The sequence below is a fragment of the Scylla paramamosain genome, chromosome 46, assembly GCF_035594125.1.
Source record: "Scylla paramamosain isolate STU-SP2022 chromosome 46, ASM3559412v1, whole genome shotgun sequence".
NCBI lineage: Eukaryota > Metazoa > Arthropoda > Malacostraca > Decapoda > Portunidae > Scylla > Scylla paramamosain.
The window spans coordinates 1573717-1596942 of record NC_087196.1 but is presented as its reverse complement, the minus strand read 5'-3'; the positions used below and the strand labels follow the sequence as shown (position 1 = coordinate 1596942).

The 23226-nt window shown below is 36.0% G+C and overlaps 1 protein-coding gene across 1 annotated transcript in view; it reads right to left on the bottom strand.

Moving 5' to 3' along the window:
• Positions 1 to 6466: 6466 nt before the first annotated feature.
• Positions 6467 to 23226, bottom strand: part of LOC135094617 (perlucin-like protein) — a 64565-nt gene continuing 47805 nt past the window's right edge. Inside the window, exons 4-6 of the mRNA XM_063994866.1 lie at positions 20788 to 20955; positions 8512 to 8635; positions 6467 to 8294 (exon numbers count right to left, since the gene is read on the bottom strand). Coding sequence (XP_063850936.1) covers positions 8171 to 8294; positions 8512 to 8635; positions 20788 to 20955 — 416 coding nt within the window. The 3' untranslated portion in view covers positions 6467 to 8170. The remainder of the gene's footprint in view (positions 8295 to 8511; positions 8636 to 20787; positions 20956 to 23226) is intronic.

Sequence of the window (23226 nt, the reverse complement as noted above, 5' to 3'; positions counted from 1 at the left end):
TATATATATATATATATATATATATATATATATATATATATATATATATATATATATATATATATATATATATATATATATATATATATATATATATATATATATATATATATATATATATATATTTATATCTATATCTATATATCTATCTATCTATCTATCTATCTATCTACGAGTATCTATCTATATATATATATATATATATATATATATATATATATATATATATATATATATATATATATATATATATATATATATATATATATATATATATATATATATATATATATATATATATATATATATATATATATATATATATATATATATATATATATATATATATATATATATATATATATATATATATATATATATATATATATATATATATATATATATATATATATATATATATATATATATATATATATATATATATATATATATATATATATATATATATATATATATATATATATATATATATATATATATATATATATATATATATATATATATATATATATATATTTTTTTTTAGAGAATGAGAAAATTGTATATACGTATATGAGTATGCAGTAGGCATACAAAGTGTGTGTGTGTGTGTGTGTGTGTGTGTGTGTGTGTGTGTGTGTGTGTAATTCTACTTCACTGTACAGTCTGCTGCTGGTCTCTCGAAACAGCCGGCCGTTCCCCTATGGAAAGAGCTCAGGGCTCGTATTGACCAATCTTTGGGTTAAACCGAAACCACTCATACACAACACACTGGAACAACGAGGTCACAGTTCCTCGACTTACATCCCTTACCTATTCACTGCTAGGTGAACAGGGGCTACACGTCCGCCCAGGCGATCAAACCCTGGTCCCTCGGCTTTCAGCAGAGTGCGCTGACCACACTAACCACTACGCTAGCGGACCGTGTGTGTGTGTGTGTGTGTGTGTGTGTGTGTGTGTGTGTGTGTGTGTGTGTGTGTGTGTTACATGGACATATACAAAATATTGATGATTGCTTTAAGTCCGTACGCTGAAGGGAAATTTTTCTGGGCGTCCCTACTTCCTTACGGTCAAAATTAGCTAAATGTCCCTACGTTTAGGGACATGTCGCTACAGTTGGTAACACTCAGTACCGCTATGTGAAACCCGGTTAGGTACATGATGACACAGGTATGTTCACGTACACGCCTTATTTTAACTATAGGCAAGGGGTGTAGCTATTTTATCTCAACAAGCGTATACAAGGCAATTCTTGTCAGTTGGCAGAGCAGGTGGGAAGATGTGGTTGTCACCACAAAGATGAGTGAGATAACGTCTGTAACTTTTCGCCCATGGACATATGTCTATGTGCAGAGGCACTGCTTAGAGACTGCACTGGCCCGTCTCCAGCCGGGTCACACACGTCTCGCTCATGGTTACCTCATCCAACTATTATGTGATGGCTGCTTGGTTCCCCTTATAGTGCGACACTGTCTAGTGGACTGTCCCTGTCTGGTGGAGCTGCAGGAGCGATATCTTTTCCGCTGTCACGATAAGGAAGGGACCTTCCAGGTGTGGCTGATACTTGGAGAAAGGGCTCTCTTCCCTGGACATGAGGTTCTTATGTTTGTGGAGAAGGTTGGTCAACAAGTTATAGATTACCTTTTAACTTTTTCTATTAATTTTATAAGTAATATAACATTGAGCAGAACCTTATTTTCGCCTTAAGAGAACATGGAGGCAAGTGAGGAAAATACAGAACAACGCTGGGTCTTGGGACCTGGATCAATGGGGTCAGTGTCTTGAGCACGCAACGAATAACGCCAGATATCTGGATCAGTGGGGTTAGTGTCTTGGTTATGTGGTGACTCGAGACGACGCAGGAGCAGAACAATAAAAAATAATATCTAAGAAGGCACAAGAACAGAAGTAGACGTAGAAAGAGAAGCATAGGTAATAACAGAAGAAAGAAGGGAATAGACGGAAAACCAGAAGATAGTGCGGGAAGAAGTCGGCGAGAGCACAGACGATCAAATGGAGTTACAAGAGCAAATAGCAAGATTACCAATACATATCGCAGGCCGATGAGTCAAGAGAAGGTATCGAGAACAACAGCAAGTTCCCAATGACTAATATAAAAGTAAAAGACAGCAAAAGACAAAGTAGAGTAAGAGATATACAAGCAAATGCCAAGACAAATAGGAAATATCACAGGATGAGAAATCAAGATAGAAAAACAGAAGACAGCAAAAGACAAAGGTGAAAAAGAGATACAAAAGTAAATATCAGGATTGAGAGACGCAACGGAAAAAAGCGGAAAGCTTCTAGAATCAATTCCCTTACCCTGAGGTTATTGGAGGAGGTGAACAAGAAATACAAAAATAAATATCAACATAAAGAGAAGCAACGGAACAAAAGAGAAGCTTTTAGAATCAACTCCTATATCCTGAAGTTATCTGAGAACTAAGAGATACCGAAAACGATCAGCGGATGTCGACATGACCAATGACACGGCCCAGAGGATGATCAGCTGACTAATAGATTACCGTATGACTAAAAGATATCACAAGAAAGAGCCAGGTGTCTATGACTTAAATATCCGATTATGAGGGAGCAAGGAAATGGATCATACGTGAAAAGGTTACGAAAATAAGCTATAATGGTAGTGATAATGGTTCGAGGCGAAAACATCGTGCGATGTCACGGATATAGGGAGCACCTAGATGCTAAGGAAAGCAGAGAGCCACTAGATCTCGCAGAGAGGAGTCCGGGATATGAGAGGGCCAGACTAGGACGAGATGGCTCAGCTCACTGGATTGCCGAGAACTTAAAAATCTGCAGTGTAGTCTGGCGCAGCTCATATTGATAGATATTGTAGGTAGGAATATTTTGTTGGTTATTATTATAATGTATAATATTATATCTTGAAGTGAAAAGATAACTTTCCTAATTATTACGATGTTTTCATGAAATTGAATGTTGATGTAGTGCTGAACGCTTCATGCATAATAATCATACTTGAATCTTAAAGTATATTAAAGTGCATTTTGCGGTTGTGTAAAGTGATATTCCCGAGTAGTTAGTGCATTATTTTTAGCGAAATAAAATTAGAAAGTTATTAGTGTATGCTGTTATTCCATTGAGTATCAAATCTAAGCAAGCGCGCAACATTGGAAATCACAATAGGTATGGAGCGAACAATATCAGACACAGTGGTCTGGAACAGTGGGATCAGTACTCCCTCACTTGAAATTAAATTAAATTGAATTAAATTGATTAAACCACTATACCAACCCTCTCATTTTTTTTTCTTTTATGGTTTTCCCCATTTTCTTTATGTTTTCTTTTATAGTGGTCTTTTAACGTTTTTCCCATGCCTATAATTTTGTTTTAAACCGCTATTTTAAGAACTGCAAGCTTTGTCACTTAAAGGTTTGAAGCGGCGCCATATGACCGCGTTGTTGCGGCGCCCTAACTTAAATCAATCAATCAATCAATCAATCAAACCTGCTTCGTCACCAAGTTTCACTTTCATTTCAATACCACTCTTTTTACCTGTTTTATTATCATGTTACTTCACATTTATATTATGTTTCTGCCACTCATAACTTCAATATTTTATCCAGATTAACAACAGTAATACAACACTTGTGCTTTCGTAGGCTGTATGTTTCTGCCAGTTATTTGGTGGTGAACATGATGGGTGACAATGAGTGGTGACGAAATTGGGTGTAAACAAACTAAGGTATTTCCAATGATTTTCATGTTTATTCATTTACTTATTTATTTTCAATGAGGCCTTCATTTTTATTTAAGTCAGTGATTGTTGGCTAAATTGCTCAAGTAGCGCCTCCTTATATTATATTCCTTTGTCATCCGCCTCCAGTCCCAACAAACTTGGGGACTTGTGGGAAAACTGGGTGTTTAGGTGGAGGCAGCCAAAATAACCCATATATGGCAAACCAAAAATATCCTGAGAAGATTTTTTTTTCTCCCCAACCTAATATGGCCTCTCCCCACCTAACCTAACCCTAGACATGGGGTTTCGCCTTCCTGGGACCCCCCAAAAGATCTCTAACCTAACCAACCCGAGCCACAGATACCAACCTAACCTAACCCATCATAACGTAAACTAACATAGGGGGCTTCCATTCTATATTACATGCACTTTAACCTAACTTGACCTAAATATGCATTAGACATTAGTGTGTTAAATACCTTGATTTTATGAGAGACCACATTCAGCAGCAGTAGCACTACCAACAACAGGTAGACATTACGTTCGATATAGAATTACAGCCTCACCCTGAAATTTTAGATTCTCATACTTAACCCATAAACATGAAGGGGTATTTCGAAATATAGTAATCTGCAGCATAAATAATGGTCAGATTCGTTCCAAATATATCATAAAATACTGTAAATAATTTGTATCCCTCTATATTTGTAAATAATTACCTAACAACTTCAACTTCAGTGGGGCAGGACACCCACAGATGCCAGTATCTAGACATGAGTTATCAAATAACTTGAAGTATCTGGTTATAGAAACAATCAATCCCAAACTCGCTTGGTGACTACAGGACTAGGTAAACCTGATATTATTAACATACCTGGTTCTGCTTTAGACCGAGGAAGATGTACAGGCAGTATAGACCAGGAATGAGGCAGCCTGATGTTCTTTGATGAATAACAAAGAATATTTTCTTTCTCTGAGTTATAGGAGTCACTTTTCTTGAAGTAAAGGGAGCAAATTCGGGCATTTTCCACACTAAAGTTAGCCTCCCGTTTCCATGTTGCCTTCCACTCTTTGTATTTAAATCTTTTGGAGAAACCGGAAAGGTTTGATTGCTTTTGCTTTCCTGTTCCTGGTGTTGCATCAGCACCCACATACCATAAAAGCACCCATATCTGATCAAATGCAAGTAATGCAGTACAAAACTCATCACATCACTTATTTACGTCCACGTGTGTGCACCATCTCCATCCAGCCGATTCGTGACTGCGAGGCATGGTGGGAACGGTGAAACATTCTGCTCTTGTTTCTGATCTGTGGGCGCGCTCAGCAGATGCTTTGTCTTGGCGCGTGAAGACTAGTTACTCTGTTTGGGTCATGTGGTTGTTCTAGTCTGTAAATAATAAATATTTAGTCTAGTGAAAGTAAATTCATGGGAAGCAGCACATCTTGCCAACTGCAAAGCAACACTACTTTCATGTGGCTCAGAGTTATAAGATAATTGTTTGGATGTGATATTACAGCCTTTTAAAAGGATAGTTCCTTATGAAACTGAAGGCCACCTTTGACCACCTAGAAATTAATCATTAAAGTTGATTAATCTCTAACTCCAGTCTCCAGCCATGTTGTCTGGGGACTCGTGTGAACACCTCTGTTTATCAGTGGACCTTTGTAAACATTGGGTTCTGCGGGTGCAGTCCTCGGACAACAGTTTCGAACTAGGGGATTCCACAAATCTATTCAGTTGACAAGTGGTGCAGCCAAGTAACATGTGATACCTTGAGTACATCCTGCAACCTTTGCCCCTGAAATTTCCTCCTCGCCTTGTCTTTATAACTTGGAAGCGTGAATTATCCTTTCACTTTTGCATGTACAGATATTTCAGAATATCTTTCTTGCTATGTAACTTGCAAATAGATGTCATGCACAAACTTACTACTCTTTTCAAACGTTTCTGCGTCTTTCGTGGAATACATTCATCAGCCTGTAGCAGAAAGCAAGAGGGCTTCTCAACGATGTTTTCATAATATTATAGTGATCGTTAAAGAAGGATTCTGCTCCATCATTGAGAAAATTATCTTTAAGGAAGCCCACATGCTTTCCAAAGATGGACCCTGATACAATAGTTTGTGAGAAGACAAGAAAAGGGAGTGGTTGTGTAAAACAGGTTTCACGGTTTCAGATTGAAATTTAATTAAATTTATTTTGCTCACGCACATACATTTTAGAAGTGCATGATTTTTGTAAACTACACACGTTTTGGAGTTACAAAAAGAAAGTAAATAAATAAATAGGATCCGTAACAACCAGACCCCGTTTCCCATTCAGTTTTTATATATACAGTGTCATTATTGAACTGGATATCAATGTGCTTCAGCAGCACAGTACGGGAGTGGATTTGTCGTCATCTTATCTTACCATCTTAAGCATGATAGAAAAAGAGATCCATGTAACAATGTTGCCACATGGTTAACATTATATTAAGTTAGTGAAACACAATGCTATCGCAACACCGCAGCACAGGGAACACAGACGTAGCTGCATTACTCATATGTGGTAATTAATATTTTGTAGAAGTTAAACACACACACACAAAAAAAAAAAGAAAGAAAAAAAAATCATAAGAACAATGAAGTTTTCATGCTTATGCAAAACAAAATAATTATACCAACTCATGTGAAAAATCATATACGTGTCTGTGCGTGTGTGTGCGTGTGTGTACATGTTATTTTCAATGTTACAAAGATAAGATAAGATAAGATAAGCTTTATTGTCACACTGAATACATATTCAACATGAAATTCTTTATGATTTCCGAGCCCTCCAAAAGATATAAAACTTAATTCTAAAAAGTAAATTGTGTTATATTAAAAGTATAGTAAGTTAGCTATGCTAAGATGCTAAATAGTTATACAGAATAAAAGAATTTTTAAACCTATTTGTGTGTAGCCTTGGGAGAGCCAACCTTTTGCCTGATCTAAGGAAGACATAATATTCATTCAGCGGATGACTTCCAACAGTCATAATCTTATTTATATGTTTCCTTACATATGTGTTATATAATTCATCTAATGACACAGTTTTTGCACGAAGTTTACCAGCAGTTTTAACAATTTTCTTCATTTTGTTCTTATCTCTACATGTTAACTTTCTATACCATATTGTAATTGAGAAACACAAGACGGACTCTACCACAGACTTATAAAATAGTGATAATATTGTCCGATCTACATGAGTATTTCTCAGTTTTCTAAGAAAATCGATACGCTGTTGACATTTGTTATAAACTTGATGTGAATTTCCAGATCCTGTTAACTTTTGATCATTTATTACACCTGAATAGCTATATTCCTCGACTCTTTCAATTTCTTCATTAGCTATAACAATTGTGTCAGATAGTCTAGTATTTATTTTGAAATCTACTATCATTTCCTTGGTTTTCTTTACATTGAGATTAAGATAATTGTCACTGCACCAGGAGAGAAAATCCCTTACTTGTGTCAGATAATCTTCCGAGCTATCATTGCTGATTTTACCTACAATAGCAGTATCATCGGTATATTTTATTATGGACGAGCAAGGCGTACTGCTTATGCAGTCATTCGTGTACATAGTAAAAAGCAACGGAGAGAGCACACAACCCTGATGAGCTCCTGTATTCGTGGTTACAGTCTCAGATTTGATTTTTTTTTTACTTTAGTATATTGTAGTCTCTCTGTAAGATAGCTATATATCCACAAGAATAAATTACTGTTTACCTTCATTTCTAAAAAAAAAAAAAATAATAATAATAATAATAATAAGCAAAACATGTGGTTCTATAGTATTAAATGCACTACTGAAATCTACAAAAACAATTCCTACTTGTGAATTTTTCGATACAAGATGTTCACAAGTTTGAAGAAATAAAGTTAACACAGCATCCTGGACACTCCTATTTTGAGAATAAGCAAATTGTAATTTATCTTTGTGATGAACACACTGGTCTAATGAAATTTGGAAAAAAAATCCGCAGTGGTTCAGCAAGTTGCTCTGCACATGTTTTAAATAATTTACAGGAGATGTTATCAGGTCCACTGGCTTTCTCACTCTGAATTCTTTTCAGGGAATTCATTACATCATCATGTGTTATAAGAATGTGTTCAACATTAATACTTCTAACAATATATTGCTGACAATATATTCTCACATTCTAGATTAAAGTTATGAATATCAAACCCAACATAGAAAGAGTTTAAATCTTATATATAACTGGTGACATTTGGTGGGTCCAATGATATGTTCTTATTAAAGCCACACAATAGTTTCATTCCACTCCAAGCAATTTTAAGTTTCTTTAAGCTGAACATCCTTTCAATTTTCATTTTATATGTACATTTAGCTTCTGGTATTTTTTTTGTTTAATTGTCACTGTATACGTTTGACCAGTTTTTGTACATAAGTTCACAGTTATGTTCAGTTTTTCCCACATAACGGTGCCGCTTGATGTGAACAAATGATATCATGCATGTAATATTTGTCATTTTTATACAGAATGGCACAGTTTTCCCTGCGACCTCCGCTTGGTTCAGCTCTGAAACTGGAAAGAAAAAGTTATTAATACGCAATATTAATAATAATAATAATAAATAAATAAATAAAAAGATAAATATATATATATATATATATATATATATATATATATATATATATATATATATATATATATATATATATATATATATATATATATATATATATATATATATATATATATATATATATATATATATAATGTTAAGCTTCGGTTATCTTACTGATCACTAGATCCCCACATTGGTGGCCCTGATGGTATTATTTTTCCGTTTACCCAACGCCACGAGCCCTCCCTGTCCACGTCTGAGCCACCGACCCATATATCTGGAAGTTCACCTTCATATCCTGGAAATAAAGTGATTATTGGTCTCTCTCTCTCTCTCTCTCTCTCTCTCTCTCTCTCTCTCTCTCTCTCTCTCTCTCTCTCTCTCTCTCTCTCTCTCTCTCTCTCTCTCCATTTCATTTCTAGTGTACATTACATTAAATACCTACTGAATTCAGGTGCTTTAGCTGGGCTCTTGAGCAACTTTCATACATACTATTTCTAACTTGACATCCATATATAAATAAATTAATATATGAATAAATAATTCTATGGATATCTATATGTTTACATTTACCAGTCAATCTATTTATAATATATATATATATATATATATATATATATATATATATATATATATATATATATATATATATATATATATATATATATATATATATATATATATATATATATATATATATATATATATATATACGAGTATATATATATAGCGTGTGTGCGTGTGTGTGTGTGTGTGCAGGTAGGTAAATATATATATAAATAGATGAGAGCACGGTTACCGGCCGTCTTGGAACAGTGGTACCGCTTTCACATGGGGCTAATGGATGCTCAGGTACGTGGGTTCGAATCGTAACCTTGTCGAAGGTTAGGAAGGGCATCCACTCGAGATAACGGTTCCCAAATGCCAAAAGCAAAGTTCTCTATTATATGACATCTTTCTAGTCTTGATTCATCAGAAATATCCGGTGTAATGACAAATTTCTTCTCTCCTCAAAGCGCAACAGTTCCCAGCGCTAAAACGAAAATTTTGTTAATAAACACAGCTTGAAAGGCTGGCTTGAGTCCCCGTGAACTCATCCTCTAACATCTGTCGTTTCGCCTATCACCAAAGTCTCGTACTCTGAGAGGGTGAAGTTCTTGTCTGCTTGGTGTCGGTATTTGTCCAGAGGTTCAAGGAAACAACAACAAGACTGTGGAGGTACAGAACAGTGCACGCCAGGCACATGTGTCGCCCCCGAGGCACGGGCAGCTGAGGGTTAATTCACTACTGACAGGGGCCCAAGCACAGCTGACACAGAAACACACTAGCACAAACACATACATTTGTCATTTTTATTTCCTGTGACCTGCGCGTCACCCATATGTCTCGTGATGTGTACCAAGCAATTTACAAGTACCTTTATGTCCTTCTTCGGACACCGTTCTCAGCTGGGCCCTACCAGGTCCCATTGTCCCACGATACATCGGCTCCCGCCTTGCTTTCCCGCGCGCCAGAAATATTCTGCTTGTGCCTCGGGAGCAATTTCCATATAATGCTCATGTCATACCACGCGCACTCTTGCAGCCTGTGGGTGGAGCTTAGATGAACCTCTCCGGATGACGTAGGGAGAGCCCTTTCCTTCACCTCTACCTCTATTGTCTCGTTTTCTTTCGAGCGCCCAACGCGTTCTCTAAATAACATTTAGGAGGGTCCAGCTACAACACCTATCAGGAAGTCCTCGCCACCCTCCAAGACCACCATCATCACCTCCTTCGGCAGTTTGCTAAAAAAACATTCCTTCACCACCCACGTCACAGAAATCTCCTTTCCCAAGTCGTGCCTCCACCTCGCCACAGTGTTAGACATTATAATAAACTGGTTCCTATATGTGCCCGTACAGACAGATACAAAAACAGTGGCATCCCAACAACAGTGGCATCCCAACAATAGTGAAAATCATAAATAATGAACCCAAGTGTGCACTTCATATGAATTAGGTTAAGTATTATCTTAAGTATTCCATAATTATTAGTATATTTTAACCCCCTGTACATGTATATTTTCAGCTCTCGAGCTACTTAATAATGTTTAATAAGCAGTTAATTATTATTATTATTATTATTATCATTATTATTATTATTACTATTATTATTATTATTATTATTATTGTTATTACATACATGCATTCACACATTCGTAACAATATGAATGCCTTTATTCTCAGGACTTCATTAGTCAGTCCTCAGATTATTGAAATTAAGCATAGGTTGAGAACCACTGGTGCAGGTCGACCTCAGGCCTCCATTAGTCACCCAAATTATTCAAATTACCCATATGTTGAGAACCACTGGTGTAGGTCGACCTGAGTATTATTATATCTACATTGCTCGGGGGTGGCCAGACAAGCACTCTCTGCGCTCCAAATTACCCATAGGTTGAGAACCACTAGCGTAGGTCGACTTGAGTATTATAAATTATGTACATTGCTTGGGGGCGGCCAGGCAAGCACTCTCTGCGCTCCATTGTACACTTTATATATATATATATATATATATATATATATATATATATATATATATATATATATATATATATATATATATATATATATATATATATATATATATATATATATATGCCATTTTTCACATTGGCTCGTCCTACACGGCTTCTGGGCTCTTTGATCAAGCTTCGTCTCCTGCTGCCTCTCTACCCGCAGTGTTCATTGCCTGCCGCCTTTCCCGGCTAGCCACCCTAGGTTCTAGCTTCTGCACCTATTATCTAAATATCTGGTGTATATTTGTTTTGCTGAGCCTCTCATTTATAGTGTTAACTCTATATATTTGCACTTTCTCGGTTTGCCATCTGTTCTGGCGCACTTTCTTGCTTCCCAAGCTGTCATTGGCTAGCTTGTGCCTATCCGCTTTGTGTTCGCTTCTCTCATCGGCCAGTTCCTTTGTTTACGTTGTTCCGGCCTTCTCATTTGCCGAGGCACTCCACCGCGCTGTGTTTATGACCTACTCCGAATTGCCGCCATTATCTGTATTTGTCTGTGATTTTCTGTTTGGCTATTGTGTTTATTGCATTTTTTTTTTTTTTATTTTGCTGTTTCAATTGCCATGTGCTATACGGCTAACCATGGCTACACACACATATATAATCACAAACGCGCACATATAGGTCTCTTGGCTGTGTATAGTGTTTTATACACGCCTCCACACATTTTTCTTTTTTTGCCTTTCTCAATTTTTTGCAAAAGCTATGTATTTTTTATTTATTTGTTTATTTTTTTTTTGTGTGTGCATTTTTATTTACCAGTAAAACACCTCGAAAGCCGATTGACAAGCGTAGCTGTCAGTAATGCATTAGTAAAGGGGATATTTCAATAAGTGAGAGAGAGAGAGAGAGAGAGAGAGAGAGAGAGAGAGAGAGAGAGAGAGAGAGAGAGAGAGAGAGAGAGAGAGAGAGAGAGAGAGAGAGAGAGAGAGAATTTCAGACACCCTACACATAACCCACTTGCCTAATATTCAAATCACTCTAGCTCAGAACTTTGGGAGCCAAAGAGTTGTGCTATTTATCGCTGGATAGGAAATTTCATTCTGCGTTCATTGGTATGTGTCTGCTCTCGTTGAGACAAAAGGAAGTTGGTGAAAATTGCAGAAAACTGACGTTAGGTTTATTAAAAGTTTTATTATATATTTTGCGCATGCGCAAAAGTGTTACAAATTTGACATGCTTCTTCGTAATAACTTATATTAATCTAAGCTTATTATTATTATTATTAATTATTATTATTATTATTATTATTATTATTATTATTATTATTATTATTATTATTATTATCATTATTATTATTATTAATCAGTATTAATTTGAGCTTTATTAGTTCATTAGCTGAAAAGTTGGTGGCAATCTCAGGCACTGCACACATCGCGTACTTGCCTAATATTCAAGTCTAACTCAAAACTTTGCGAGAGCCTAATGGTTGTGCTTATATACCGTTGGATAGGAAATATTATTGTGTTCAGTGGTACGAGTATGTACCCGCTCTCGTTAAGACAAAAGGAAACTGGTGAAAATTGCAGAAAACTGACGGTCACTCTACAAAAAGTTTTATATTATATTTCCCGCATGCGCAGCAGTGTTGGAAATTTGACGTTTTTTTTTTTTTTTCCGTTATAACTTGTATTACTTTTATTACCAACAAAATTTGAGCTCGATCAGTTAATTAGTTAAAAAGCTGGAATTTAGATTTTGCGCATGCACAGCGCTACTTAAAAGTAGACAAAGAATTTTATTAAAATTTGAGCAACATAAGGAATTTTGTTAAAATTAGAACAACATGACTTCTCTTAAGTTTCATTAAAATTCATCGAAAAGTTTTCGATACCCTTATATTTTTTTGCAATTTACCCATTGACTTCACCCAATAGAAAAGATGAAAGCTACATCATATAATATTAATAGAATTGTGCTATCATATGATACTAATTTTGTCACGATCGGAGTCGTAGTTCCGGAGATATTAGCGTTTCAATAGCGTTACGTTGGGCTGTGCCGGCCCGGGCTGCTCAGAATGAAATAACATCAATAATAGGTTTCGTTTGGCTCGTAATAATTGACTGCCTTGCAGTCCTTGCAGTCTACTGGTGATCTTCTGGCTTTCCTTACTGAGTCTTGGTCATCCTCTTTTAGAGATTTTCGTGAAACTTTTGCTGTTGCCTTGGACATATCAAAAGTATTTGATAGAGTCTGGCACAAGGCTTTGATTTCCAAACTACCCTCCTACGGTTTCTATCCTTCTCTCTGTAACTTCATCTCAAGTTTCCTTTCTGACCGTTCTATTGCTGCTGTGGTAGACGGTCACTGTTCTTCTCCTAAATCTATTAACAGTGGTGTTCCTCAGGGTTCTGTCCTGTCACCCACTCTCTTCTTATTATTCATTAATGATCTTTTAAACCAAACTTCTTGTCCTATCCACTCCTGCGCTGATGATACCACCCTGCACTTTTCCACGTCTTTTCATAGACGTCCAACCCTTCAGGAGGTAAACATATCACGCAGGGAAGCCACAGAACGCTTGACTTCTGATCTTTCTAAAATTTCTGATTGGGGCAGAGCAAACTTGGTATTGTTCAATGCCTCAAAAACTCAATTCCTCCATCTATCAACTCGACACAACCTTCCAGACAACTATCCCCTCTTCTTCAATGACACTCAACTGTCCCCCTCTTCTACACTGAAAATCCTCGGTCTGTCCTTTACTTATAATCTGAACTGGAAACTTCACATTTCATCTCTAGCTAAAACAGCTTCTATGAAGTTAGGTGTTCTGAGAAGTCTCCGCCAATTTTTCTCAGCCCCCCCAGTTGCTAACTCTGTACAAGGGCCTTATCCGTCCATGTCTGGGGGGTTCCACTCATACTGCTGTTCTAGACAGGGTGGAATCAAAAGCTTTTCGTCTCATCAACTCCTCTCCTCTAACTGACTGTCTTCAGCCTCTCTCTCACCGCCGCAATGTTGCATATCTAGCTGTCTTCTACCGCTATTTTCATGCTAACTGCTCTTCTGATCTTGCTAACTGCATGCCTCCCCTCCTTTCGTGGCCTCGCTGCACAAGACTTTCTTCTTTCTCTCACCCCTATTCTGTCCACCTTTTTAACGCAAGAGTTAACCAGTATTCTCAATCATTCATCCCTTTCTCTGGTAAACTCTGGAACTCACTGCTTGCTTCTATATTTCCACCTTCCTATGACTTGAATTCCTTCAAGAGGGAGGTTTGAAGACACTTATTCATCAATTTTTGACCACTGCTTTGACCCTTTTATGGGACTGGCATTTCAGTGGGCATATTCTTTTATTGTTTTTTTTTGTTATATATATATATATATATATATATATATATATATATATATATATATATATATATATATATATATATATATATATATATATATATATATATATATATATATATATATATATATATATATATATATATATATATATATATTCCTGCTGTATATGGGCCCCCCACGGATTCTGTTGGCAGAATCTCTCTGAAGCGTGGGAGATCAAGGTGGGAGCCGATGCACTGTGGGTCTTGGAACTCTTGGGGGCCCTGTTAGGGATGGGCACAGCTGAGAACTGTGTCCGTAGTAGATCACAATAATACTTGTATATTACAAAGGCTACACATCACAAAACACATGGGTGACATGCAGGTCACAGGAAATAAAAATGACAAAAGTATATGTGTGTGTTGTTGTGTTTCTGTGTCAGCTGGGCTTGCACCCTGAACGGTCCCTGTCGGCAGTACCTTTACCCCCGAGCTGCTCGGGGCCCGCGGGTGGTGTGTCAGGTGTGCACTCCTCTTAACTATAAATGGGAATGATAAATAAAAAAAAAAAAGTTATCTCGGTAATCGATAAATCGATAGCGATATCGACGATAACAGATAATCAATAATTTGCGATTAATATATTGCCCGATAACTGATAACCGATAAAGGCCCATTCACACTATTCATCACGTCTCCGTCTCATTACATCACGTCAGAATTTCCTATATGTAATCCAGTGGATCTGTTCACACCAATCGGTTCGACACTGTCACGTCACCATCACATCACGGCACCGTTACGTCACGGATTCTTTCCAAGAATATTTTGACGTGACGTGACGGTGCCATGCCGGTGCCGTACCGAACCGTTGCCGATAGTGTGAACGACACCCCGCCAACGGTCAGTCACTGACCAGCAGCCACAGGAACCATAAGTGCCTTTTCATCATGGATGAAAAACAGATTGAGCTTGTTGGACAACATGAAGAACCCTGTGATATGTCAAACAGGAGATTTAGTGATAACTTATTCAAGGATTCTATGGAATAGAATAGGAGAACTCAACAAACCAGGTAAGAATCTCAAAGTTTATTACACTTTTCATATATGATGATATAACTCTGAATAAAAGCATTGATTTCCTTTTAAAATGTTATTAATCAAGAATAATATTTCTCATATTCTGCGATATAACTCTTTGAATCAAAGCATTCCTTTCCTTTTACATGTTATAAATCACTGATAAACTTGAATATGAACTCAATGCGCGGCTACTGCCAAGAGAGTGCTTCCCGTCAACGGCGCCTATACAGTTGGGAAAATTCCACAAGCCCCAGAAGTCTGTTGCTATTTGCTTCCAGGTCTCCTCTGTAGGTGTTGCCATAGCTTCCGGTTGCAATATCTTGATGATAACTTTACACACTTCCTTCACAATATCATGTACTGTTGAATGTCCGAAGCGTTAGCTGAATGAGATTGTTCTGAAGCTATCGCCAGTGGCAAGAAATTTGAAATTTTAATATAGAAATGTTGCTGAACACTAACAAATAACTACTTTTAAGTGTACTGGTATTACAAAAACTTTTTATATATTTTCTACGCATGCTATGATTGAGGAAAAGCATTGTCCTATTAATAATTAGGTTGATGTATCGGCATAACTTTGAAATATTCAAAATATAATTTTATAGAAACTTGTCCAGATTTTTCTTTTATTACAACGAAACAATTTGATAGGCTACTGTTAAATAATGTATTTTCTTCCTTCACTAGGATAGGAGTGTAAACAGAGATGGACTTCCTTGCGCGACCAGTATTGAATATCCATAAGAAAGACTGCTAACAAAAGTGGTCAGGAAGCAGCAAGCGAAGGGAAATACAAGTATGCAGATGAAATGTCTTTTGTGAAGCCTTTTCTGCGTGAGAGAGATAGAGTAACTAATCTTGATGATGGAGCAGAGGTATTTACTGAGAACGTGGAGGCCACGGAGGAGGAGGATATGGTGCCCCCCTCACCAAAAAAGAAAAAAAGTAGAGATAAAGATCAGTTGTTGTTGTTGGAAAGAACGATTCAGGACAAGGAAGCGGATGTGAACTCAAGAAACCAGTGAGCATTCCATCAAGAAGACCCATGAAGCCATCGGAGACAGCTTCCTCTGTTTTAAAGAAATATATAGTCGAGAGTGACTAGGGATGAAAGCCTAGTGAGCCTATAGATTTATTCTTTCAAAGTGTTGCAGCCCCAGTGAAAAAATAAATAAATAAATAAAAATAAAAAAAATAAAATAAATTAATTAATCTCTCATAAAAAATATGTGCAAAAGCAAAGTTTTCTTTTTTTTCAGTTGCATCTGACTTAGAAATTACACAAATATTAAGAAACATTTCGCCCGTTGCATCACCAACACCAACAGCTGGATATTCTACATTACCACCTACAATTCAAAACAATAACAGTAGCATCACCATATCCATCACCATCGTCACATGGATAGCCAGTACAAGAACCTGACAAATCTGTGAAATGAAAGTTCATTAAAAAAACATAAAAATGCAAACTTACCTGAAACACACAGCCAGTCTTTCTCATACAAATTTTTGTTTTGCTCTAGCCTAATATAGAAATAAAAGGATACTTGCCTTAAACTAGTCTTTCTCATACAAATTTTTGTTATGAATTAGCCTAATATAGAAAGAAAAAGGACATACTTGCCTTGAGGAGTCTTTCTCATACAAATTTTTATGTACTAGCTTAATGTAAAAATAAAAGGATATACTTGACTTAAGCACACAGCCGGTCTTTGTTTTGGGATAATTGCCTCCCGAAAAGTAGTGTTTTTCTTGAGAAGATCTATCTCTATCTTATTCAACAAATAGTTGACATTTTAAAGTACTGAAAGAATTTTACTTCATCATCTTCCAATTCCTTGTAGAGAGTCCAGTATTCACCTTCGATTTTTCTTTTCCTCAAGGCTTTATCTACCCATAACCGCTTGTTTTTACGGTTAAACTCTTCCTCTTCATCCAATAGAAGTGCAATTACTGCAAACTTCTTCAACTCAAACCTGTGTCATACCTATTTAGTGCCCTCTAAGGGGTGTGATGTTCCCTTGTGGCAGACGATAATTATAAATCCTATCACTGGATTAAGAGAAATACAAAAACGGACACTTTTATGATTTTTAATAAATAATGGAATAATCCGAAATAATAATAATAAGAAAGGAATTCAGAAATATAAAAATAAATGGTAGCGTATTCTTCAATTACATAAAAACTACGATGGAGATATTTTCGCGACTACTGAATTGCGGGGGAGACCAGAGAATAAATAAATAAATAACAAATATACCCAAAAGTATGTATAGACCTGAGGACAGTCTCACACGGTGATCTCGAACCAGGTGGTTTCACTAGTCCCGTGGAGAAAACCAACAAAAAAGAAAAAAAAAAAAAAAAAATGCGAATATCTATCCACTCAGAAAACAGTTTATCAACAGGAATATCTGAGGAGAATCCGAGAGAGACTGACTTTAGTAAAATTATTGTTAAATAAACACTTGCTTAATATTACAGGAAATGGAAGAGGAGATTATCAGACTGCATGCTCACCTGAGGAGAATCCGAGAGAGACTGGCTTTGCTTGTGAGGAAATCGGCGGGAAACTAAGGATAAAGGTTTCCAATGGGGAAATTTATTAAGAGTTATAATTTTGTTTTTAGTGGGGGGGGGCGACTAGGTTGTGAGTTCAGGGATGAAAAATATGAATAATTAAGTTACTGTTTACTTTATAGTTGTTACTTTAAGAAGTTTAATTCAATGGACTTTTGAAATCAATTGGGGAATTAGTCAAAGTCTGGTATCTCTTCCCGGCTTGCGTAGCAACAGAGGTAACAGGACGGCGAAGCAAAGAAGACTTATTAGATTCGTCAACCTCATTGGCGCGGTGTAATTATCTGGGATTTGTTTGAGCTGGTTTAAGACCTTACCATTATAGAATTAATTTTATTGTATTAAGGGCTCCCCATTCTCTGGGATTAGGTGAAAAATTCGCCTCTATAACCTGACATGATGAATAGTTTCCGATACCATTGATAACGATATTGATATTCTAATTAAAAAATCGATAGATCCAAATCTTTATTTTTTATCTTTATCATAGAAAACTTAGAAAATTTTTAGAAAACTTAAAATTCAATTGTAATCCTATCTCTTCACTACTTTTCTAAGTAAGATAACCACAATTGATTTTGAAAGTTAAAAACTTCAACATGTTCATGTTTCAAAAAAAACTAAAATTGTCGATTATTATTTTTATAGCTAGTTTGGAACCAAAAGTATCGGTGATACTGATGAATCAATAACGAAGGAAAAATAATTGTCGAATAAGCGATAACCCGATATCGTTATCGTGATGAATTATCGCGATGACGCAAACTTATGCTCCTTACCTCCACAGTCTTGTTGTAATATACGGCAGTTTTTCTACAGTTGTTTCTTTGAACCTTTGGACAAATACTGACAAATAACTACAGTCAACTAGGAATTTTATCCTTGTACAAGCTACCACCCTGTTGTTATCGTTCTGAAAAAAAAAAGCTTTTTATTGTCTTCTTCAAGAAGGAAGACAAACTGCTATTTTCTTGTGTTCCTGAGGAATATACCATTCTCCCTTTGTTTACCAAGACGATAGGCAGATGTGCTTATACACAAGGAAAGGACTCTTTATGATGGGAGAAAGGAATGTATCGTTTCGTTACATTAGAAGTAAAAACAATATATATATATATATATATATATATATATATATATATATATATATATATATATATATATATATATATATATATATATATATATATATATATATATATATATATATATAGTGCACTTGTTTCATGATTGGCTCACATCACCAGTCGAGATGTCACTAAATTAAGCCATCCTCACTGAAATTGCCAGTTCAGTGGAGTTCAGAGGAGTCTACACGCAGTTTCTCTCACTCATCTTATCATATATATATTGACAGGGGAAGATTTATTTATTTATTTATTATTATTATTATTGAAACAATAACAATATTGATGATTACGAGGATGATGAAGATGATGAAGATGATGATGATGATGATGATAACAATACTACTACTACTGCTACTACTACTACTACTACTACTACTACTACTACTACTACTACTACTAATAATAATAATAATAATAATAATAATAATAATAATAATAATAATAATAAAAATGATGTAGAAGTAGTAGTAGTAGTAATAGTAGTAGTAGTAGTAGTTGATGTTGTTGCAGCAGCACATGTATTCTGTGGCTTCCCCACGTTAACAGCTCTTTAAATAAGAAAACATAAGATGGTGTCATCATTGTAACAGTGTACGGGCAGTATAGAGGGGATTTTATTTGACAAGGTCGTTGATGAGTAATAGAAAAAAAATAGTGATGTCAGTATAAAACCGAAACACCATAGTGACCGTCCACCACAGCAAAAACAGAACAGTCAGAAAGGAAACTCGAGATGAAGTTAAAGAAGCCGTAGAAGGGTAGTTTAGAAATCAAAGGTTTGCGTCAGACTTGTCTTTTTTTTTTTTTTTTTTTTTTTGCATGTCTAAGGCAACAACGAAAGTTGCACCAAAATTCTCCCCCAAAATCTACCAAGATTAATTGAGGATGACCAGAAAGCTACATGTACTAGAATGGTCAGTGTAACCCATACTGGTGATGAGATTTGAGGTTGTGAAGTGATATATGTTTAAGATTCTCCCTGTTAAGAAAAAAAAAAAAAAGTAGAAAATAAAAGCAAGAAGCCTACAGTTTAAAGGCGAAGTTTCTGGAGGAGGGAAAGATAACTGTTAATGGAAGAGTGAATAGATAAGGTGTATCACAGAGGCAGCGTTATGGAAAATAACTGGAAGGATTCCATGAAGTCCATAAACATTCTCAGGGTTAAGGCCAGAGAAGGTATGGAAAATATCACTAGAAAGGATTCTAATGCAAAGCATGAAGTAGTCGGAAGGTGGAAAAGTGTAAGGAACAATCGCTAAATTATACAGTGTACATAATTTTTAACAAAGGTTTAAGCTTCATTTTTAGACATGTATGAGATGGCAGTATTGCCATTAGGAAAATATATTTTACTAAGTGGCAAGTCAGTTTGGTAGTTTAATCTGGAAAAAAAAGTTCACATTTTTCATTGGAGATAGAGTTTTTGGCCTATTGAAAAACATTTTTGGCGCGATTCTGGTCAGAAATGTGAAGTGCATAAAATTCGGGAGATGAAAGCTTTCTATGTATCATGTACATTACAAGAACAGTCTGAATTAAAACTATGCTTAGAAGGTTCAACGTTCAAATTTTGGCAAGATTCTCGTATTAATGGACAAGTTTTTAGCATGTTGAAATATTGATCTGGCATGATTTTGGGCATAAATATAGAGGGAATCGTGCTATTCTAGACATCAGGAGCAGATGAAGATCAGAGTAATTAATTCATGGAATGTTTTCATAGTGTTGTAGTTCTTGACCTACATGAATAATATATGAATAGATTTATTGCAATCTTCACTATGGAAACATTAATAATTACTCCTACTTCTGATCATAGCAAGAATCTCTGCGTAGGTATTGACGTCCTCGAAAATGGCCAGGTCGCTCCCTTCAGAAGCGCAGTAATGGCGTGCATCGTCCCAAGACATCTTTTGTGAAGTCAGCATCACGCAGTTAGATCCCGCTCGGACAAAAGGATAATCACAATTCTTATCTGAAATATAATATAATATAATTATATGGTTGGTTACTATAACAGTGACAATGAACTCTTAAACAGAGAAGTAATGTGTATGTGTTTCCGAAGTAAAAATCCAGAACTTGAAAAGCTAAGAAAAATATCAACTATCAATAATCAACACTGTAAAAAAAAAAAACACACACAAATAATTAATGGAAATGTGAATGGACAGTATTTTTCTCTTTTCAATTTAAATTTATTTTCTAAATTCCTTTGCCACTAAACTTTGGTATGCTGACCTAGCTTTAGGCAATGGGGGAAAAAAAATGTCTATTTGAGACAAGTTTAATACCTTAGCATATTCCTGGCCATTACTTTACTTAAAATGTACGAGTATTTCATACTTTAAAACACCTAAATTATGGTGATGATGATGATGGTGATAATAATAATAATAATAATAATAATAATAATAATAATAGTAATAATTATTATTATTATAAGTAGTGGGATCCCTGGATATACCACAGTATGATAGATAACTATTACAACGTTTGTTATATATACTTAAGAGAAAGAGAAGGAGGAGGAGGAAGAAGAAGAAGAAGAAGAAGAAGAGCAGGAGGAGGAGGAGGAGGAGGAGAAAGTGTAGAAGAAGGAAGGAAGGATGAGGTGTGGCTCTCTCTCTCTCTCTCTCTCTCTCTCTCTCTCTCTCTCTCTCTCTCTCTCTCTCTCTCTCTCTCTCTCTCTCTCTCTCTCTCTCTCTCTCTCTCTCTCTCTCTCTCTCTCTCTCTCTCTCTCTCTCTCTCTCTCTCTCTCTTGGTTTCCCAGCCTCCACATGAATTGTTAACATGTAGTTAGAACTCAACTTGCCACCACTTATTAATCGAATTTACACTAATGTCACCTACTTCACTCAAAAGTTTCTGTTCTTATCCCATCTTGCACCTGATTACTTCAATGTCATCAGAGTAGCGCTGGTCCCAAGAGCACCTTTTTTTTTTTTATGTAGGAAGGATACTGGCCAAGGGCAACAAAAATCTAATAAAAAAAATGCCCACTGAAATGCCAGTCCCTTAAAAGGGTCAAAGCAGTGGTCAAAAATTGGTGGATAAGTGTCTTGAAACCTGATCATTTTAATCGACCGGATGGCAGCAATCTCATCAAAAGGTTGTGTGCCACTGTAACTAACTCAACATGCATGTTCCTGCTGTAGAAATTGACGCGGATTTACCACGGTGTCGTGTAACTAGCTCTCTCTTACACTTCAGCCTCCAAAGCGGTTAACTATACTATGCCTTGCATGCCTGAGTAAAGCAACGAAGAAACGCTGAACGAGACGACAGTGTTTCCATAAAACACTATGAACATTTTGATCACTGCTCCCACAAGTGTCTTCCCCACAGACTCATAATGTGGCGACACAATGTGGTGAGTACCATGCAAGGCTGGGGTACCGAATTTTGTGGCAGGCATCTCAGACAGTGGATGTACCTCATCACTCCTCATGCAGATTGCGCTACCTTCCGGCAGCCAATACTATCAATCATTATTGCTTAGAATGTCCCATTGTAAGACATCTGCTGCCACAGGACTAAGATTTAATTATTCTTTTCAAACATTTGTTAAAGCAAGACATTCTCGACGAAATTCTTGTACAATATCCACACTTTGATGAAAACTAAATCCATTGTTTCTCTCTCTCTCTCTCTCTCTCTCTCTCTCTCTCTCTCTCTCTCTCTCTCTCTCTCTCTCTCTCTCTCTCTCTCTCTCTCTCTCTCTCTCTTTCCCGATCTCTTTTATTTTCTCATCCAAATTTGTCACCTACTTATGCCGTTCTCACTCACTGTCACGTCTCTTCCCAGCTCATCTTTCTCTGTCTCATTATTAATACTTTCAAAACTCACGCTATTTACCATAAACAAACAATAATTTTTCCCACTTACAAATAAACAATAAAATAATCTCTAAAACTAATAAAATAAAATTTCTTGGTGTAATATATGACGATTCTTAAACTTTTAAGCATTAAAAAAAAAAAAAACATACTTTAAAAATCTCGAGACACATTGTCTTACACTACCAAACAAAAGACTTCATGCCACAGGTTTTACTTAAGGACATTTATTATGCTCACATTCATCCACTATTAACCTACTGTAACCCCCATATGGTACATAACATACCCTACTTATCTAATTTCTTTGAATACAACTCAAGAAAATAGTAAGAATAATAATCAACAGTAATTACCTAGAACATACAAATCCTCTCTTCAAAGAAATAAAGATAATTAAACTAGAC